Raw genomic sequence first — 13196 nt, forward strand, 5'->3', positions numbered from 1 at the left:
TTAAAATCTGAAGCAGCCTGACTGGGGAAGTCGCTCAACCTTACAGAAGATCACAGCTAAATAATATTGCTTTCAAGCAGTGCTGTGTTCCTGTGGTGAGTAAGGTGAACAGAGCTCCTGGGGGGGATCGGGGATAGGGTCAGCAACGCACTTGCAATTCTGGTGTTGCAGGCATCTACAAGCTACAGTAATCGCTTACCATCATACGAACCGTACGCTTCGTTGCCGACCCAGTAGTATGTATTTGTAAAAAATAATAATAATAATTTAAATTACTAATTTTCATACTTGATTGTCTATGTTACCAACATTTTCTCTAATCATTAGGGTTCTGTAAGACTTTCAAGTAATAAGACCGCCTTTGCACTTTTTGTAGGTTAAAATATTTTTATTTACATTACTATATTAATATGCTTATTTGTAAAAAATATTTTAAAATATTAAGATAAGTAATCAATTTAGTTAAGTCGTCTATATTGTTCCTATTTTGCAGAGGCCATCACATCTTAAATCTAATCTAATCTCTAATCGCAGTCCAGTTAACTGAATCGCCTTGCAAACTGTACTTGATCAAGTTACAAACGATTTCTGTAAAGTGGTCTAGTAGTTTGGTGCTAATTTGCCACGAGTTAGTTAGCACTTAGATATAAAATGTATCGAACAATCCCCTAGCCTTTATTTTGAGTTAAATACCATTTTATTTTCATAAAATACCTAAATAGGACTTTATTTTCTTCATTAGAGAGCTTTGCCGCTACTGCGACTATGTCGCTCTGTTATTATACATGTGTTAATACAGTTACACGATAACATCTTAAGACATTATTGATCTATGTTGTAAGTTTTATCGACGCATTTATACAATTTCTTTGCCGAAATAAATTCTGATTTTGTCAAAATACTATTATATTCTCCAATATTGATATAACAGTCTTATTGGTCAGATCATAGAACCTGACAACCCTGAATAAAAATCAACTTACCTTCAAGAGAAATTCGTAAACTTTACTAAATATAATGGCCGTCACGAAATAGTCCACAAGAAATGTTTCCGACACTTTTTGACTGCTCAAGTCACGTTGGAAAAGAAGAACAGCGAAAACTAGTATCAAGTACTGGCTGTCTGGTTCCGAATAAGCGTTTCTGAGGCCTGCGGACAAAAGTGAAAATATGAGTAAATTTTTTCTTTCTTTTAAATGCTTACGCGAATTTCACTCATAATGAAACAACTTTTTCGGATTTTATCGCGATTTATCAAGTTTTGTGTTATTTGATGAATGCCAAAAGAAAATTGTTGAACCTATACTAGATTATAAATGAGAACCATTTTTTTTTCTAGTTTCACTCTTGTACATTTCCCTACCGTATTAGTTTTTGAAGTCTGTTTTTATTCTGTCTCAAGTAACCATTGATATACTCACATTTCAAAGCGCATACGCATATAATAAGTGCACCGATCGCGTCGCCGTATTTCTCTGCTATCGTGGGCGCGTCTTGAGTCGTCGCGGCGATGACCACCGCTGGATATAAAACGTTGCGCTCCAGGAAACAGAGGTAAACGAATATCTAGAAAATAAATAATTTTATTAACACACATAATTTATTGTAACTTGTACGTCTATGCTGACGCTAGACCATTTCCGTTGCCCTAAGGTTGCCTGGAAGAGATCGTTTTTAGCGATACGGCCACCCTTTCTACCTAATGATATATTGTTAAAATCTTTCTTTGCTACGTATTATTTCTATTTTTAATGTACAATAAAGTGTATTAATGGTGCAAAATAGTCACAGATTGGTATCCTAGAGATGGCAAAAGAAGTAGAGGACGCCAACAGACAAGATGGGAAGACGACCTAAAACTCACGGCAGGACATCACTGGAGAAGGGTAGCACGGGACAGGTATCAGTGGAAAGTGTTAGAGGAGGCCTATGCCAAGAGGCAAACTGAACTTCGGGACATTTTATAAAAAACAAGAAAACATATATGATATACATTGAAGTTCAGATTGAAAGGGCTTATTATTATTATAAAGTGTATTATTATTATATTATTATTATAATGACATATCACTCGCTCGCTTCAGCCTGTAATAACTCACTGCTGGGCATAGGCTTCTTTCCCGGGTAGGAGAAGTATCAGAGCTTAATCCACCACGCTGCTCCAATGCGGGTCGGCGGATATATTCCCAACTATGAGTAACGATCGCTATGGCTTTACATGCTCAGCGTAATATACGATCCGATAAAATACAGCCTACGTGTTATTCTGGAGACCTATCTACGTACTAAGTTTCATAAAAACAAGTTCTGTGGTGTAGTGTAAGACGATATCCAGTGACGCATATTACGAAGATAAAGAAAATTAATATTGCATTTTAATTTCAATAAACATAACAGCATTGGATTACTGTTACTTGATCCAAACAGTACTGTTTTTATCATACTATTTCTATTGCATTAAATAAATGCTATACGGACGCCGCGTTAGCGCAACGGTTACAGCCATGGATTGTACATGTTGCGCTGGCGGTTGCGGGTTCGATCCCCGCATATGACAAACATTTGTATTGGCCATACAGGTGTTTGTCGTGGTCTGGGTGTTTGTGCAGTCCTTGTGGGGTCTCCCCACCGTGCCTCGGAGAGCACGTTAAGCCGTCGGTCCCGGTTGTTATCATGTACACTTGATAGCGATCGTTACTCATAGTAGGGAATATATCCGCCAACCCGCATTGGAGCAGCGTGGTGGATTAAGCTCTGATCCTTCTCCTACATGGGGAAAGAGGCCTATGCCCAGTAGTTGGATATTACAGGCTGAAGCATACAAATAAATGCTAAACATCATCAATAAGTAAATGTCAGAGTTGCTGTGACGAATCAACCTTACTAAATGTAGTAGAAAAGATTTTTTGTCTTTCAATATATTATGATCACTTGAGAATTGATTACCATTGTATTATTTCATCTCCCGACGCCATACACCTCACAAGTTTTTGTGCAAAGTGTAATAAACATCCATCCACACATTATCAATAAAATTTTCGCATTTATAATATTAGTAAAATTATATATATATAAATCACGTGTCACGATGTTTATCCGGGCTAATTTCTGAAACTACAGGACCGATTCTAATGAAATTTTGCACAGATATACAACTTTATCCAACTTAAAATATGGGCTATATTTTATTTAGATTAATAACCGTGATTGAAAGCGCGGATTACAGCTAATATAAAAATAAATTTATTACCTTTTCAAAATACATAAGTCTAGCTGGTTCCGTGACTTCGAACTGGGCGTGTTCCTGTTGTTTTAGCACTGGTCCGGCGAGACACAACCAAGGTTGCTGTTTTCGTAACTGGGGCGTTACGTAGTGCAACAACCAACCCATTATACCAGCTATTATCCAAAGGACCTGAAGAAATGGTAAAAAATATATCAATGTTTCACTGTGAATATAATTTATAATCGAGATGTTATTATGTACCGGAAATTTTTATAAGTATTGGCATATTTATATTATAACTCCAAAGTTTCTTGCAGATTCTTCTCTGCAGAATCACTTTGAAATTTTAACTTGTAAAATTACGATTCGAACGTGCTTTTGAAGCCTATTTGAATAAAGATAGAGCGCGTAATAATTTATATCCATCAAATGTTGAATTCGAGTTGCAGATCAGCGCTCAATATCTAAACTATCCTAACTACCATGTCTTTTGTGTGTTAGATCAGTTAACAATTAGAAACCTTGAAATAGACGGAATGTAAAATATAAAAGTTCACAACGATGTCTCTAATGAAGTTATAGTCATGTGCGATAACTGACGAAATATATAAATATAAATATAGTAAAGAGTATAAAAAACGGATCAAAATTGGGTCTTATTCATTAATCAGAGACACATTCCTTTTATTTATAAATAATGGTTAGTAATTATTTAAGAAACTTTATGTACTAAATAATTTCCTAAACCTATCAATATTTTTTCCACTCCAGATATATGAGGGAAATTTAAAGGGACGCTAATTCTAAAATAGGAAAAAAAAAATTGAGAATATTACCGTATTAAGTTGTGGTCTAAGCGTTGTGAAGACTGTTGTGCAATGTAGTCCAAAAACGAAGAGTCCGAGAAAGGTGCAAACTATGACGTCGTTCTTTAGTCTAGCGTTAACGGTGGCCTGCAGTTTCTTGGGCAGAGGATCTTCCATGTCTTCGTCAGGCTTTTCATTGTCCGGTTTATTTGAATTTAGCGTGTTCGAGTCTCTACTCTTTTCCTCTGTTTCCGTAGGTGCTTCAGAACGATCGGCCTTCAAAGAATTTGTCGAATTCATGGTATCGCCCCTGGGGTCCATCTTTAACGAATTAACGCTCGATGTTTGAGACCTTTTCTGAGTTCTCGCAATGTTTGTTTCTGAGCTGAAGTTAATCTTAGAAGCTGAACTTCCAATAGAGTTTTGTTTTGATATGTTACTTTCGGAGTTATTCTTTTTCTCATCGGTCAATGTATTGGGATCGGTTTTTTCTGTACTCGGCGAACATTCTGGACTATGAACGACATACAGTTCAGGCGGCAGAAGATGTTTTTTTATTAAATTCCATATAAGTGTATAATCACTCGCGCTCCGGCTCAAATGGTACGCCAGTGGAACCAAGAGACCGCAGAATATTGAAAATAAAATATTATGCTTTTGGTGTTGGGTTTTTTTTCCTTCGATCAGTCCACTATATGCAAAACCGTATAAAACACCAACGGCTGCTACAGACCGAACCACACAGTACACAGCCGCGCTCAAACTACTCGTTGCATTCCCGCCAAAAATATGCATGTCTATCTGTTCTAATAAGTACATTAGGAATGTATTCACTTGAGGAAACAGTCCCAAACTGAAGGCTAAAGGGAAAAACAACAGGAACTTGGAAATAATTTCTTGTATCACATATAGACAATCTCGTTCGTTCAATTCAAATCCATATATCGTTAAGGGTTTCGTATCATCTGCACTCCGCCTGGTGCGAGAATGAGTCTCTTCAGGCATCGAGATTTGTTGCAGTTGACTGTTTACAGCACATAATATAGCTGTGCATAGACAAAAATACACAGGACGCGAGAACACAACCATTTTATTAAAGCCGTGTACTGGTGAGGCTGAATCCGGTTGAACACTTTTGAGAAGGGAATACTGACTGCCCGCCATGATGAAACAGAACCAGAACGCATAGATATCCCTGTAGAAGCCGAGATTTAGCACCATCGATCCTAATGCAGCAACGGCCACTGCTAACATTATCGATATAAAAGTTTCCCTGAATGTTAAATTTCTATCGAAAAGTGCCATCAGTTTCAGTCTATCCATTGTGACTTTAACTTCTAAGCATTTCGATAGTTTGAACTTGTAGTAACTTTTCGACTTCGGTTTTTTTGTTTTGCCCAAATCGTCCATTAACTTAGAAAACTTACTTCTAATATTCATGTCAACGCTCTCTTCCCCTATCGAGGGAATTAAGCTTGGGATATGGGTCGAGGTATTTTCAGTTTGTTGTTGTACTTGCTGCTGAGCCCTCTGTAGACTCATTAGATAATTTATATGCATACTCGGAAGTCCCATTCGTGATTGCCTTTCTGCTTCTATCTGTTCTAACAAGCTATCTGTAACGTATGCAACAGGAGATCTAGGTTGGTCCGCGTGCGAACTGGTCCCTCCATCGAACACGTAGAAGCGTTTATTTGAACTATTTGTGTTAATTGGGACAACGGTTGATACATTGTTATTACTGGATAGTAAGGGATTATTACTCCCTTGGTTAGAAGAACTTTGGTCTATACTGTCACCTCTTTTTGTTTTAGTTATACTCTCGCTGTTTGCCGCCTCTGATTCCAATGAACCGCAACTACCTTCGCCGGCAGTTTCTTGGGAATTATCTGGATTTTCATTCGCTTTAGCATTGTTACTGCGCGTTCCTTCTTCTTTTTTGGGCATAGGAATAGGCTGTGCTTGAGCTCTGCCAGAACTGTTTTTGTCGAAAGTATAAGACATCCAGTTACCATATTCATCCATAAAACAATGTATCGCACCGTCGGTGGTATCATCGAACGACGTAGCAAAATGTATGATATTAGGATTAGGATTATCAGAACTAGACGGTTTATCTTTTTTATCAGAATTATTTTGCTGGGGTGGATTATTACGTTGGCGAGTCGAACGCTTAATTTTTCTGACTCTATTTCGATGGTTTCTATCCATCAACGGCCTTAATCTCTGTCCCTCTTCCACAGTTTGTCCTTCAATAGTGGGTGGATTATCAGTAACACAGCAAGGCATAAAATCTACTCTTGAATTAAGAAACGCTGCTAGTAAAGGCATTGAAGTCGGAAGCAAAGTATTAGTCGATGTTTGTGCTACTTCCTCTATAGATCGTTTTCTGGTTTTATGTAAGTTATCCCTTTCTCCTCTTATGCTTTGTCTATTACTCCGTGATCTTTCATCTCTGTTCGGAGGAGGCATAACTACAGTATTAGCGTTAGTAGCGGCAAAAAGACATTCCAATCCCTGTACCAAAGCAGCTTGAGCTTCAACCGCATCCATTAATATTCTTTCTTCAGCTTGATTTTCATCTTTTTCTTTTTTGGAATCTCTCATTTTGTTCTCTTTCTGAGAGGAAGTTCGTGAACGTGTTAAGTTTTTTATCTGCTTTGGTATCGCTCCTAAGTTTTTTGGTATGTTTGAAGATGATTCGCCTAGCGCATTAGCTAGCTTATGACATAAAATCTCTTCTGGGCCTAAATTTTCTGCACAACAGGCATCTATAGTTTCAGATGCAGTTTCCTCGAATAACCAGTCCAAACTATAAACACTTCTCTCATCAGCACTTTTGCTATCGCATGTTAATTGAGATTCTTCAGTTTCTGGTGCGTTATTTTTTTCATCTTTAACGTCATCTTCAGGCCGTTCTATCTCACTGCTACTGCTACTAGTATTGGATATATCGTGATCCCAAAGTTTTTTTTCAACAGGTTTTTTGTCCTGACTCTGTTTTTCAGGATCTGCGTTTTCATTTGATTCCAAACTGGATTTCTCTATAAGCAAATCTTTAGAACTTGCACTAGCTTTATCGAAATAATCACCGCAGGAGATAAATGTACATTCACAGTTATTGGTTTGCTTTTCACATCTAGTATCAGTTTTGGTAAGTTTTTTTAGCCGAACATGTTTCGTTTTTTCATTTGGACATTCTGGTTGATGTTTTGTGTTTTGGTGTTTCTCACAGCAATGTTTTTTGCAATCAGTTGCATTTTTTGCACGGACTAATCTTACATCGCTAATCTTGTCAAGAAGTGGTGACCTAGAGCCATTGTTTTCATAATCGGAATCGCTAGATCGAATAGCCGGTGATTGCTCAGCTTCCCAGTCGAATCCACGAAACTGCTTTTCATCTTCATATTCACTGTAGCTTTCGCCACTTGAATCTAAGTCAGTTTCTTTCTGAGATGTTTGCATTTCATCGGAAATTTCTGCAATTGGGTATACTATTTCCGATCCATAAGTAAGGTAGGGATGACTACATCCTTCACCTGATTCGTTTTTAGGATAAAGGTTTAAATGAGGACCGCGAGTCAAGCACTTACTTGGCGGTGGTATTACTGCACTTTTAGGATTTTTTAAGACTTGACCACCAATCGTCTCTGCACTGTTTGGGTGTGGTGACAAATTTGATACACTTGGAGGGGGACAACCAATTTCTAACGCCGCACTCTTTATGCGCCTAACACCAGGACTTTTGCCCTTATTTTTATCAGCATCGTTTGCTGGAGCCTCTCCATTAACCATCATATATTCTCCTAACTCAACACTTGCAAAAAATCCTGTATCTGCGTTATTCGAATGCCGTCTCATGTGGGAAACAAGTTGAGCGGTTGAATTTAATAGTGGCAATTGTATTGTAGACATAGTTGAGTTCGAATTCCTTCTCATGTTCGACGACTGAGCTGTCGCCAACGCCATTGCAGATTTTGTACAGCTTTCGTCATGATAATTGTTATACCTTCGCCTCTGTGCTATTCGCTTCTTAGGAGAAGGTGGTCCCACACTGGGTTCAGAATTATCTCTGGAATCTGAACTCAGTTGACGTGCGAACTTTGATTGATAAGGTTCTACTGTAGCCTCAGTTCCATCCAAGTATAGCCACTCTTTGAAAAAGTCTCTATTACTGGATCCACGACGATGTGGGTACTCGTAATACCTTCTACTCACTTTAGCGAATGGACCCTCATCTGTTAGCATATGAACAGGCATGTTACTATCTACTCTAGGATTCCTGGATTCTTCGACGATAAGTTCGTCGATTCGTCCATGGCCGCGCCTGGTTTTATTCCTTTGTTCCCTTCTATGGCCAGATTTAGACCGACTTCGTGTTGGACGGGATTTTGAAGGCCCTGGAGCCTCCACAGTTTGTGCTACACAAAGATCGGATTTTGTTGTAGCTGGTTCAATCTGCTTTGCAGATATAGCGCTATCTTCCATGCTAGATTCTGAACTGTTCTTTCGATGTACATCAACTTTTAAATCTGAAATAGAAGAAAATAGTTACATATTCGATAAATTTTCAATATGATTTTTTAACATATCAATCTTAAATAGTTATTCAAATCTCATTACCTATGGTACTATTGTTGGGCTTGTGATATTCAAGTGAAGTTACAGAATCGTTGTCGCTCTGAGGAACAGCTCCTCCGCCTAGCGTCTGCATTTCTATACCTTCCTCTGGCCTGCGAGTTGACAACAAACTAAACAATTTTAAATAAGATTGTCTACAAAATCAAATATAATTATATTGCAAATAAAAAATAAGGGCAAATTATGCAAATAAATCAATAACACAAAAGTATTAATTACTTACGCAGTATTCTCATTAGAATTTCCGGTTTCATCGGTAGATTGTACTACAATAAGTTCGTTAGTGTCATACATGTGATGAAGGCCGTGATTGATCAATTTGAGGGCAGTGAAAAGAAGCGCAACTAGGGCGCAGTAGATCAACCAGCCAACGCTTGCTGGTGGAAAATACTGGAACAATAAATACATAGCTGCTGAAATAAGCTCTCATCATCCAATGGTCCTCGGTAAGATTTTTCTCCTTTGTCGGAGGTCCGGAAACACACACAATACAAAGTAAAATGTACAGACTGGAAAGAAATATTTCTACAAATACAAATATCCATTTCGAGCGGGAATCGAACCAGCAACTGCCGGCAAACCATGTACTTTTAAATAATAATAATGGTCAAAAGTTAAATGTAAAATTTTTTAAAATTTTTTTTTTTTTTTTTGTATTAAAACCTTCCCTGGGCCTTATGGAACATACAAAAAAATACATTAGCCGAATTGATCATGCCATTCTCGAGTTATGCGCTTAGCAACATTCATTTTTATTTATACAGATAATAAATATAAAGAAGAATAAATATTAAAGAAAACATATGAACTTTAATAGGGACAACAGAAGATGAAAATATTATTTTTAGGATTTTCACAAACTACTGAAGAAATTTGGTGTGGTTTTTTTTTTTTTTTTTTTTGTTTAGTGGAGGTCTAACTTAAATACTGGTATGTGTTCCATCTTAATATACCTGAGATATTTGAATCAATTATGGGCATATCTTTTTAACCGACTTCCAAAAAAGGAGGAGGTTCTCAATTCGACTGTATTTTTTTTTTTTTTTTTTTTTTTTTTTTTTTTTTTTTTTTTTTATGTATGTTACATCAGAACTTTTGACCAGGTAGACCGATTTCGACAAATTTTGTTTTAATCGAAAGGTGGTGTGTGCCGATTGGTCCCATTTAAATTTATTTGAGATCTAACAACTACTTTTCGAATTATATCTAATAATGCGTTTTTACTTGACGCTTTTTTCGTCGACCTACGTTGTATTATACCACATAACTTTCTACTGGGTGTACCGATTTTGATAATTCTTTTTTTGTTGGAAAGGGGATATCCCTAGTTTGGTACCATGATAAGGAAACCAGGATCTGATGATGGGATCCCAGAGAAATCGAGAGAAACTCTTGAAAATCCGCAATAACTTTTTACTGGGTGTATCGATTTTGATAATTTTTACTTTAATCGAAAGCTGATGTTTATCATGTGGTCACATATAAATTTTATCGAGATCTGATAACTACTTTTTGATTAATCTTTGATAACGCGTATTTACTTGACATTATTTTCGTCACCCTACGTTGTATTATACGTTATATCTTTTTACTGGGTGCACTGATTTTGATCTTTTTTGTATAAATCAAAAGCTAATACTTGTCATGTCGTCCGTTTTAAATATGATTGAGATATAATGAGCAATTTTTGAGTAATCTTTGATGACACGTATTTACATGACGATGTTAAGACGACTGTGGTCATGTTCAATACTTTGCCACAATGCCATCTATCAAAATGTAATGAAATTACTTCGTTCACTATCGATCAAATTACAATATTCCACTAGAGTAGAGAGTAGCAGTTTATTCGTTATAAATATATTTGAGCTTTTAATTTTTGAGTTATCGCTAATACTGGGTATTTACTTGGCTATTTTACGTCGACCAACGTTATATTAACCTCATTACTATTTTACTGGGTGGACCGATATCGATGATTCTTTTTTTAATCGATAGGTGGTGCTTGTCATGTGGTCCCATTTAAATATAATTGAGATTTGACTCGAACTTTTTGAGCTATATCTGATATGGCGTATTTACTTGACTGTTTTTGGAGTTTTCTCCTTAAGAATCGATTTTCATTTATGGCCCCGGAATGAAAAAATTGAACAGTAAAATCTACTGAACGAATGACCTTGTTAGAGATGGCGTTCAGACGTTTTCTAATAACGCAATTAGGTTCCGATAGATGGCGTTATTGCATTCATTTATTTACAATTTGATATAGTAATAATATATTTCTTAGACTAGTAAGCCTTTTTGTGCCTATTTAGACAGTTGATCTGAAGGGGTAAACTCCAGTTGTGCATCGGAGTTGTGTGAAAACATGAACATTACATATTTTTAATAAAAAAGACATAAACCGTAATTCAATATAAATCCGCTTCAACTAAAAAACCCGCCGTAATAAGCGATGTCAGCGCTTCGCGCGAATCGACGACGGGCCTTTTATGAAATTTCTGCCTACAATCGCTAACAAAATGTTAGAAATAACAGTAGAACATTATATAATTCTACAATTTTATAATGTCGCGTTATATGGAATACGAACAAAGTATTACTATTTTTTCGTCGATCTACGTTGTATTACTCTTCGATGTAATTGAAGTCGGTTTTTTTTCGTTTGCGAGCAAACACAATTATTTATCATACGCATTGTCTTATACACAAATAATAATACCGATTATTAGCTATCATATTATAGTTTTACATTACATTATGATAAATTACATTAAACAAAAAAAAGTACTAATCAGGAAATTATCTTTTATAGATAATATATGTATAATGACTCTGTTCTGGTGGAAATCTTTGGAGCAGTAGGCACAAACCTACTTTTTTTTCTTGAATCTGGATTTTAGGCTGTAATCTATACTAATATTATAAAGCTAATGGGATTGTTTGTTTGTTTGTTTAAATGTGCTAATCTGAGGACTTACTGGTTGGAAATTATAATTATAATTGAGAGAGGAAAATTATAGGCTATATAAAATTTTAAAATTAAAATGGGCGAAACCACTGGGCACAGCTTTAATACATATTTATACTTGAGCCAGGTTGAATCTAGAAAACTTGTATAGTATGAAATTACAGACTTCTATACTATACTATAATTTGGGAATTGTAACACTTTTAACAATAATAAGCAAAAAAATTAAAACCATTTAATTGAATTTTTTAATATATGACTAAGTTTTGACAGATTAACATAATTTCTTTAAACAAATTTTATTAAATTTTAGAGTAGTATGTCAGTACAAACAAAAAGTAAATATATTTAATTACTTATATAAACAAAATTTTGGAAATAAAATTTTGCTTGACTTTATGAGTAAGCTGGTGAATGACTGACAAGAGAGTTACGAAAAGTGTGATCGGGTGAGGCAATGTTGAGCGGGAGATATAAGTTAGCGAAGATTGAAAGAGAGAGTTACGTCTCGTAAGTTTCACGTCAGTTGTTTGGCCTAAAGCACCCACGATCATTTTCTATTTTATAAATTATATTACGGAAAGATTATTATTTAATTTCATACTCTTGAATAAGTAAATGGAGTAATTTACCTTTAGCTCAAAATTTAGGATATTAACTGATCATACTAACATAGTTTTTCAAGTGTACGTAGCTTTTTTATAAACAATTCATTGGCATTATAAGCATATCAGAGTAATAAATTGTCCATTAAAAGCATGACAGTTTTATGTGTAATGTAAGGCTGTTTGGAAAATTTATTTGTAATAGCACTTTAGCCATAGAATTTAACTTTTTATAATTATTACTCAATGGAACATTATTTATATACATTACTATTAATTGAACTTGTTTAGATAAAACTGCTTCTAGCTTCTTTAAAGAAAGAAATCCAAAAAAATTCATTAGTCATTAAAATGACAATACAATAATTAAAATATTTAATGGTTGTTTAGACTTTGTAATTTCTGATTATGCATAACAACATACACTAAATGTTACTGTAAATTTTTTTTTACATATAATTGACTTATTATTACTCACTTATTATTTATTTAGTGACGATATCAATGTTGAACATTATTGTTGACCTGATTTCATTTGAAATCTTAAACCTTAACCTCTAAACTCTCATAATAACAAAAACCCAACTCACCAAGTATACAGAAAACGGTAAACATAACAGAAACAGCCATATATATAAATGCACTGTGTTGCAAAACAAATTCTGATGAGGATCATAAAACCATCCTCCTGTTAGAGATGCCCAAATGCCCTGGCGCAGTATTTCCAGTATCTGAGAACCCATTTTACACGCTATGTCCACATTTCTGTTTAACTTACACTCTACACTACACTGTCAATTGTTACTTTATATTAACATTTCACATCAGCTTATATCTAGGTGCAAGTTTTTCGTCTTCCCTGCCATTTTGGATGACATTGTGTACTCGAAAACAGACTTTATAGACATGGATCGCTATATACATGTACACCTAACTTTAACTATACT

The 13196-nt window shown here is 35.5% G+C and overlaps 1 protein-coding gene across 1 annotated transcript in view; it reads right to left on the reverse strand.

The window, feature by feature from the left end:
• Positions 1-12992, reverse strand: part of LOC123660974 (pecanex-like protein 1) — a 52767-nt gene extending 39775 nt beyond the window's left edge. The window contains exons 1-7 of the mRNA XM_045595992.1: positions 12840-12992; positions 8897-9063; positions 8656-8765; positions 4063-8564; positions 3251-3415; positions 1422-1566; positions 984-1150 (exon numbers count right to left, since the gene is read on the reverse strand). Coding sequence (XP_045451948.1) covers positions 984-1150; positions 1422-1566; positions 3251-3415; positions 4063-8564; positions 8656-8765; positions 8897-9063; positions 12840-12992 — 5409 coding nt within the window. The remainder of the gene's footprint in view (positions 1-983; positions 1151-1421; positions 1567-3250; positions 3416-4062; positions 8565-8655; positions 8766-8896; positions 9064-12839) is intronic.
• Positions 12993-13196: the final 204 nt, after the last annotated feature.

The sequence above is a fragment of the Melitaea cinxia genome, chromosome 16 (assembly GCF_905220565.1).
Source record: "Melitaea cinxia chromosome 16, ilMelCinx1.1, whole genome shotgun sequence".
Taxonomy (NCBI): Eukaryota; Metazoa; Arthropoda; class Insecta; order Lepidoptera; family Nymphalidae; genus Melitaea; species Melitaea cinxia.